Source organism: Podarcis pityusensis (assembly GCF_964106645.2).
Source record: "Podarcis pityusensis genome assembly, chromosome: 1".
In the NCBI taxonomy this organism is placed as follows: Eukaryota; Metazoa; Chordata; class Lepidosauria; order Squamata; family Lacertidae; genus Podarcis; species Podarcis pityusensis.
This window is the reverse complement of record NC_138028.1, coordinates 40,734,270-40,743,521: the sequence shown is the minus strand read 5'-3', so window position 1 is coordinate 40,743,521 and position 9,252 is coordinate 40,734,270. Positions and strand designations below refer to the sequence as shown.

Sequence of the window (9,252 nt, the reverse complement as noted above, 5' to 3'; positions counted from 1 at the left end):
CTAATGGAGACCATGGGAATTGTTTCCCTAAAGTCACCTTCCCCAGAAACACCAACCTTATTTATGGATTTTCTGTCTCCTGTCCTCTAAATGGGCAGGAAACACAAGAGAGTCAAATAAAATTAAATTAAAATTAAAGTGAGTGTTTCAAAGGAGTTAAAACACAAAAACAATAAAACTCAGTGAAACATCTGAAGCAAATTCAAGAACAAATTTAATCTTGCACATCCCTTGCGACAATACCCCTCTCCGTGTGCACCTTTTGGAGCAGTGTATGTGGCAGCCATGGGACGCGGGTGGCGCTGTGGGTTAAACCAGAGAGCCTAGGACTTACCGATCAGAAGGTCAGCAGTTCGAATCCCCGCGACGGGGTGAGCTCCTGTTGCTTGGTCCCTGCTCCTGCCAACCTAGCAGTTCAAAAGCACATCAAAGTGCAAGTAGATAAATAGGTACCGCTCCAGCGGGAAGGTAAACGGCGTTTCCGTGAGCTGCTCTGGTTCGCCAGAAGTGGCTTAGTCATGCTGGCCACATGACCCGGAAGCTGTATGCCGGCTCCCTTGGCCAAGAAAGCGAGATGGGTGCCGCAACCCTAGAGTCAGCCACGACTGGACCTAATGGTCAGGGGTCCCTTTACCTTTACCTATGTGGCAGCCAGAACCTCCAAATAATAATGGCACTTCTGGATCATATCAAGGGAACCTGCTTCTTGCCATGGCCAGATGTCTCTGGAAGTCCACAGAGAGGCCATTACAGAAAGTCACCCACTGTTTGTCCCTATTTAGAATAGAAAAACAACTACCAGACTTTTAGAAGACATCTGAAGGCAGCCCTGTTTAGGGAAGCTTTTCGTGTTTAATAGACTATTGTATTTTAATATTTTGTAGGAAGCCGCCCAGAGTGGCTGGGGAAACCCAGCCAGATGGGCGGGGTGTAAATAATAATAATAATTAGGAGTCCTGTGAGGGCTATGGAACTATGGTAGTTAGATCAAGGCTCCAGGGCATGGATTCTATGCAAATTCTCAGTGCCCCATGACTCCAAAATGTAGCACAATAACTTGAGAGAAGGTAAGGGATGCAGGAATATAGGATCTGCAGCTGCCCAGAAAACAATGCTGCCCAACCCCACTAAAATATGAGATCAATATTGCACAGAGGGTCAGTTTTTGTTTCACATTTGGTATCTGGTTAATGTAAGAACATAAGAAATGCCATGCTGGATCAGACCAAAGGTCCATCTAGTACAGTGTTTCTCAAGCTGTGGGTCCCCAGATGTTGTTACTACAACTCCCATCATTCCTAGCCAGCATGACCAGTGGTCAGGGATGATGGGAGTTGTAGTCCAACAACATCTGGGGACCCACAGGTTGAGAACCACTGATCTAGTACATCATCCTGCTCTCACAATGGCCCACCAATGGCAAGCCTGCAAGCAGGACCTGAACACAACAGCCCTCTCCCCACCTGACCCAGATACGTATGAAACAGGCCTTGAATCACTTGAGAGGGGCACATGTGCATCCGACTTGCTCCTTTTCCATAGCAAAATACACTAAGGTAGCAAACTGGGGAAAGGTTGGTGGTACTTTTAGATATTTGACCAAGAAAAACAATTACTTACTTGAAAGCCTAGGCTATTCTCAACAATTTTAATTTGTGTATTTTAAACCACAGAGCCTAGGACTTGCCGATCAGAAGGTCGGCGGTTTGAATCCCCGCGATGGGGTGAGCTCCTGTTGCTCGGTCCCTGCTCCTGCCAACCTAGCAGTTCAAAAGCATGTCAAAGTGCAAGTAGATAAATAGGTACCGCTCCGGCGGGAAGGTAAATGGCCATCTTCAAATAGCTAAAGGGCTGTCACATGGAAGATGCAGCAAGCTTGTTTTCTCCTGTGGCGGGTAGGACCTGAATGGCCTCAAGTCACAAGCAAGGAGATTCTGACTAAACATCAGGAAGAACTTTCTAACTGTAATAACTCTTCAACAGTGGAAAAGATTCCCTTGGAACGTGGTAGATTCCCCTTCCTTGGTTTTTAAGCAGAAGTTGGATGGACATCTGTCAGGGATGCTTTAGGTGAGATTTCTGCATTGCAGGGGGTCGGACTAGATTGCCCTCAAGGTCACTTCTTCAATTTTATTATTTTATGCAAGGCAGTAGGCCCATGTTGCTGAATCCATCTTAATGCTACACAATTCTGAAAGGTACTCTTCTGCAGCAATATTTTCCTCTTTCCCTGCTCTGAGCCATCCCAAAAGTGAAGTACAAAAACACATGACATATCTCCCTTTAATTTCATGATAGTTTTAATCAGGTAATTGCAGGAAAACATTGAAACTTAAATCTGTTTTATGATATTATCCAGTATGGCAACTTACAAAGGGTATGATAACAAAACAGTTAAAACTCGTATGTGTATTTACATTATGTCCTCAAGGTAACCAGCTATATTCTTATACATAGAAAGAAATACATCTATGGCATGGAATTAAAACTTAATCCTACATCATTTAGTAGAAAGAGATAGCAATTAATATTTTAATGGAAATAATATACAAGTGAGGCACTTTTTTGAGGTCAATAGGGTGGAAAGCAAATTGCACTAAGCAAAATATTCACAAACAAGAGGGAGGAAAAAAACCTATGTACAGATTATGCTGCAGCTCCCAATACAAAGTTTTCCCCACTAGGTTTTGTTTAAATTTTCAAAGCTAACCACAGCTATTGCAATTAAGATGCTGGGGGGGGGGGGGGAGGAGGGAGATGCCATTTCAATGCTACTTCATCAGTGCACCAAAAAGCATATGCAAGTTTTAACCACCAGGCTGCCAACTTTAATAGTACTAATTGGAATACTAAACCATCTCCTTTATTCTTCTCCCTCAAAAGTGTGTGGACCACTGTAGACTCCATTTATACAGTGTTCTATGTTCTCTGGAGATCGAAAGATCAACACAAACATTGTGTATTATTTACATGGGGAGTTCTCGAGGTTTTTCTTCCTTGTACACACATACAGGATTACTCACGGAAAGATTATAGAAGAAAAATGGGAATGTTGCATTCCAGCATGCAAAAATATCTGAAATTGCTGTTTGAAAGTGTGCAGTTTGGTCAATACAGAAGTCTGTGCTCTAGATCTAAATTTGCTTTGAACTTGGGCACCACTTTTAAAGTAACTGCGTCCTCTGAGACCTTCTGACCCAGCAAGAATAAGTCTCTTCCACAGGCAAGATTGCAGGTAATGAAGTTGCTATATGCACTAGGGCACAAATCTTAACATTGGTTCTGAAGGAGGAATAGAACAAGATTTCTCAAAAAATCATGCAAATTCAAAATTCTGTTGGGATGAGAAGTGAAGTAAAGGTGAAACTACCTCCAAACAACTTTAATGTGCAACACTTAGGGGCCCAGAACATTCAAGTGCCCCAGGTGTAGACTGTTGGGAAAAATACACACAGTTCACACTTTCTGAACACAATGTATTCCCAGGAAATTGTTAGGCAAGCATTCACACAGTGAGCTGGCCATTTCCATTTCCTATGGGAACATTTCTAATCCGTAATCTCTCTCCCCTCTGCCCAAAATGGCTGCAGCCAACCAGCAAAATAGAGCATAGCTGTCAACGTTTCCCTTTTTTAAAGGGAAATTCCCTTATTCCGAATAGGATTCCTCGCAAGAAAAGAGAAAAGTTGACAGCTATGAAATAGAGACAAATGAAAAACTGATCTGTCTGCACTCTCTCTGCATGGTTTCTTCCCAAAAATGGCTGCCGTAGACCAGCAAGGAAGTGGGCAAACTCCAGCTATTCAAATATCTGAATCAGCTCTGCATAACTGTGTCTAGATAAGTGAATTTCTGCATAACAAGCAGGTGGATAGCGGGACACGTGTGGTACAACTCATGACTGTTTTCATTCAAGTTCAAGGCCCTAAGTTTGAGAACTACTAGCCCAGAGTTTTCTATATGAAACAGAAACGTAGGCTTTTGTGGGGATTTTTTTTTTTTTGACAACAAAATAATATAGAAAAGTTAAAGGCTCACTGTTTTGCAAGGTGGGATATAATCTTCTAAACTTTCAAGAATGACTCTTCTGGAATAAGACCAATAATGTCAATTAACAGGATGGGGGGTGGGGTGGGGAGGAACCAGAAACTTCCAGCTATTGTTTTATTTTGGTCTGGAACATTTGCATTTCCACAAAGCCTGATAGTAAGAATGTCTTTCAATGGGACATGTTTATTAATTCAATTGTGTCTAAGACAACTGCAATTGCTGAAATTGCAAGGATCTCTTTCCATCCCCTATTTTGGCATTTATGTTTTAAACAACTGTCAGAAAAAGAGTGTGTGTGTGTGTGTGTGTGTGTGTGTGTGTGTGTGTGTGTAGGCTGCATGAATAAAGTTAAGTTTCCTAAATCATGTTTGTCCAGTAGGTGGTACCCTAATGTTATAGCTAGCTGCTTTCACCTCAGAGAGAACACTCCTTCTTTCAGGTAGCACCTTTTAGGAGGCTAAAACCTGAACATCCTTCGGCAATTACTGCACATGAGTTGATCTAGGCTTGGAGAAAAGTCCCACATTACATTACACCTTAAAAGGCACCTGAATTTACATGCTTTACAGCAAACCTCTTATCCGTTGACTCTTTGTCCCTAACCCAACCTCCTTCTGAGAAAGCAGGGTGAAAAGATAAAATGCACACAGGGGCCACAATCCGATTTAAGGACAAAAAAAATTTAAGTGCACTGAAATCCATGAGATTCAACAAAGCAATTCCATGGCGGATTCTATGAATTAGAATTAGTGGACTGAGAAGTGGTGATTCAATGGTTTGTTCCAGGAAGATAGAGCCATACATCATTTCTTAGTTTAATCACTGGCATCTCCAGTTAAAAAAGCACCTCAGTTAGCAGAGCTGAGCAGCAGGTCTGCCTGAGATCTTGAAAAATGACCACTAATTTGAGCACAGAGATGGATTAACCCATGGTCTGACTCCCTATAAGGCAACTTCATATGTGAGTTGGCCACAGTTAGTTAAGAAATTCCCCCGTTAAAGCAAAAGCCTAAACATACAGAAATGTGGCCGACATCACACAATCCATGAAACCAGATACTGAACCAATGCAATTATTTCAAATTAGATGAGTTGCAAATAACACAACCTATATACCAGTATCCATATTAATTTGTATTTTTTTTTAAAAAAAACAACAAAATAGGAATAATATTTCTTCAAGAGTAAAGGATAGTAAATGTTTAGCAGCAAAGTGGTTAAATATATACTGAAAATATTAATGCACATATTCAGTAATTTTTTTTAAAGCATATAAGGTTTCACTACTACAAGAACCAAGAGTTGCACTATGTCGATGAGTGCTCATAGAAAATGGTTAATTTGTCTCTTCCCAAAGTACGCACATACGCACACGCACACATACACACAAAGTTCCAAAGGACTTTTCTGTACAGCCAGCAAGTTCTTTTCTTGGGTTGTTGATACCATGCTCCATATTTAATTAAAAGCATAATGTTTTAGTAAATGCTATATCACAAGATGCAGGTCCTATGTCAACAGTGAAATGCAGGTTACGAATCTCTGTCTCGTTTTTGTTTGTTTATTTGGAAAAAAAGTTAACAGTCTATCTAGGCAACCAAGTTTAGCTCAATATGTGAAGCGTGAAAGTCTTCTGGAGCAGCAGCTCTCAAACATATAAAAGGAAAGGATTTAAAGAGATTGCTGCTACAGTGTCGTGTTTGCTGACTTCGGTTATACATACAGGCTTTTTTTTAAAGTACAAAACTAGAAAGGAACTCTTAACTTCTATAGTTATCAATATATTTGTCTTCTTTTCAATGTGAAATAATACTTCAAGATGATCTATGTACATAACGTCGTCAGTTCAAGCTGTCATATAAATATAAATGCTTTCTTTAAAAAAGTATTTTACAGATAGTGTTATATACAGTTGTTCAGTTTGATACCTGGGCTCTGAAAAGAGGAGGGGAAGGAAAGATTCCTGTGATTGAACATGGTCTTCGGAAGAAAATAAACCAAAACATTTCACTGGGGGGGAAATGCATAGAAATAAAAGAAAAGGTAGTGTGCAATTATAATTTTAATCGTAAGAGCATATTAAACACATGGTTTTTTTCCCTCCACCCATTAAAGATTTTGAATGAATGACTGCTTCACTGCTTTAGAGAGTTTTATTAATTAAAAACCTGTATACTCAGCTATGTTATATGATGGATGACATTTAGAAATTTCCCCATATTGGTATTTAGGACACATAGCCAAATGTTAAGTTAAACATTCATTATTAATAAGCTACAACAAAGACAAAATAAAACCCACTTCCATTCACAAGAAATTCATTTGCTTTTCCCTACCTGGGTTATCGTTTGATATACGAAGTATTGTAAATTTCTGATAGGCCAAATAAGATTAGAATAATGGATGCTTTTTTGTTCCTTTGATAGTTTGAAGTAATAATTGGTACCAAGTTGAATTGCATGATAAATATATATATATATTTTATGACAATTATCTTCTTGTAATTTTCTTTCCCCAAACATTTGAAATCAAGGAAACCCTAGAAGAAAATTTGCTGGTTGAGAAAGGAAAAAAACTCCTTTGCCATTTCGCTGAATACAGAGTAATTTATATATAAAAATAAATGTTATGTTCTTATAAGAGCATTAGACAATTACACCTGTGCTTAACAAAACATTGGTCATTCAAGACTACAATAATTAATATTTTAAAGGCTTTCAGATTACCAGAATGTACAGAGAGAACTCAATACAAAAATGTAGCTGAAGGGAAACAAGACTGAAAATATTGATTTGTCCATTTTGAATAGAAATGCTACTAAGTTAACTAGTTAAATATTGAGAAATACTACCATGGAATGTGACTGGAAATGTGGTCCATAACTGTGTTGCAACTGGAAAGGGGAAGGAAGATTTAATAATTCGTACCATATATTTTGTTAAATATAAACATTTGTTATTTGTACATAAAGTTGTTTCCAAAAAAACTATTTATAAGCAATTTAGTTGCATTTAAAATCAATTTAGTTTCTTGCAGTCGCCAAGTTTTAAACTTTCCTTAGTTTTAAATCAGCTCTCGCTACTGCAGGTTTAGTTAAATTTTCTGCTAAATAGATTCTTTCAACAGCCCCCATCACCTAACCTCAATATGTACAAATTGCTGAAGTTGATCCCTTATAGTACGGACTGCAGTTTATACTTCTTTCAGCCACCAATCGTTAAGAAAAGGCTTTCCTTTTGCAAGAACTCCCGACACAACTTGCACCATGCACTTAAAAGCAGATCATTCGGCGTGGCCAGCATTCCTACAATGCAACAAGTTCTGATGCTTCTTCCAGAATTGACCTTTCATACACGACAGGTTTCCCCCTTCTGCTTGCCAAATGCTTCCACGAGTTAGATACTTCCTGAAAATAAAGACGTTGTTAGCCCAAACTTGGTACCGGACTGGTTCATCCAGCCGCTTTATGCTTCCCTCCGCAGCATCCACAGACCTCACCACAATGGTGGCACGCTCTTAAGGGGAGGTAGCAGCACATACACGGCGCAATGAAAGACAACGTGACAAGGGCGAGCCATCGCAAGCAGAACTTGTCGTCGCTAGTGTCACAAGAGCAGGGGTCAGAGAAATCCCCCTCCGAGTCTGACATACAATGGTAGAGCATGCTCTCAGCACAAAGCATGCAGCTAACTTGATAGATGCATCTCTTGATGGGATCGGGAGCATCCTGGCATTTGCCCCGGCCATTCTCTTCATGATTAAACCTTTCCTGGCAGTATATGCAGCGAGAGCGCTCCCCGTCCTCTTTCCTCCTTTTCGACTTTTTCAATTTGAACGAGGAAGGTTGCGTTTTCAGTACCACAGAACACTTGGAATCTTTTAGCGAATTCAACTTAGTTCCGTCCCCGGAAGGGTACAGATAGTCTGGTTTTTTACTATCTGCCTTGGGACACTGCAGCGAGGCGTCGCCTTCATCCCTATCCAAGTCATTTTTCCACATGTCTGGGTGCCTATAGTCTGCATAGCGGCGTATTAAAATGTCACGAGGGTTTATTCGAACAATTTCTTCGTCGTCCTGAAAACTGACATTCCTGACCGGCTTCAGGGGTATCTGAAAGGGAAGCAAGACACTTTGTTTTACACACAAGTGCGACAGAATCTCTCAGCACAAGCTGATGATTAAGTACCAGAGAACTTTATTGTTAGGAGGTTTCATCCCTACTTGTTTTCCGTAAACTGAATTGAAGAGTTCCTGACAAAGATGATAGGCAGAGTAATCCAAATGGTGTGTGTGTGGGGGGGGGGTGTTATGGGGGGCAGAACTCAAAATGGATGAACTGCCATTTCCCATCTGGGCTTGCATTGGTAAGACAAAAAGTGGTGGCGGGTGCATTTTCCTTTTCCTGTTCAGTACAATGATTCCTGCAATTCATGGGTCACCCTCCTTGGAATCACAGGATTGCAGCTTCATGAAATCTATTCATATTTAATGCTGATTAGGCACCTTAACAATTAAATGCTATACAAAGGTATTCACAATCCTGCATCCCTCCCCTAAATGCCCGTCATAGGTCACCTAAGACATGAAAAGAATGAGGAGATGGAAAGCTCAAGCAAATGAAAAACAAAAACCATAAAGAAAAGAGGGTGAGTGCAAATTGGGGATGGGAGGTAAAGAGTTGACCAGTAATAACATTTGGAAGAAGAGAGGAGAAAAAAACACACACACACACACACACACACACACACACAGTGTCTTGCTGGCAGGGCACTGGGAAAGGCAGTTAATCTGCCTTTATTTCCTCCACTGCCACCTTTTGGGTTGCTCTGGACAAAAAGGATGGGTCTCAGAAAAGGTAGTGTCTAACAAAGAGCAGGAATTTCAAAAGCAGAAATTATTCAACTCACAATTCTGCTTTAACAATGTGAAGTAGGATTTGTGAATGCAACACAACACTCTTGAGATAAAACTGTGAAGCAGACCATTTTCAAACATGGGTGAGACTCAAAAAATGACAAAGTGGAGAATTAGGAGCTCAGGTGATCCATGCTTCTGAAATTCTTGGAACTAGCCCCCAAGTGCAATTCTGTGCATATCTACTCAGAAGTAAGCCCCATTGAGTTTAATAGGACTTACTCTGGGTAGGTGTGACCAGAATTTCAGGCTGCCTGCAGAAAGTGGTTAATTTTAAATCATATTGC

General features: G+C 40.3%; 1 protein-coding gene across 1 annotated transcript in view; it reads right to left on the bottom strand.

Moving 5' to 3' along the window:
- Window positions 1–2,282: 2,282 nt before the first annotated feature.
- Window positions 2,283–9,252, bottom strand: part of SPRED1 (sprouty related EVH1 domain containing 1) — a 74,397-nt gene continuing 67,427 nt past the window's right edge. The window contains exon 6 of the mRNA XM_080978971.1: window positions 2,283–8,161. Coding sequence (XP_080835097.1) covers window positions 7,502–8,161 — 660 coding nt within the window. The 3' untranslated portion in view covers window positions 2,283–7,501. The remainder of the gene's footprint in view (window positions 8,162–9,252) is intronic.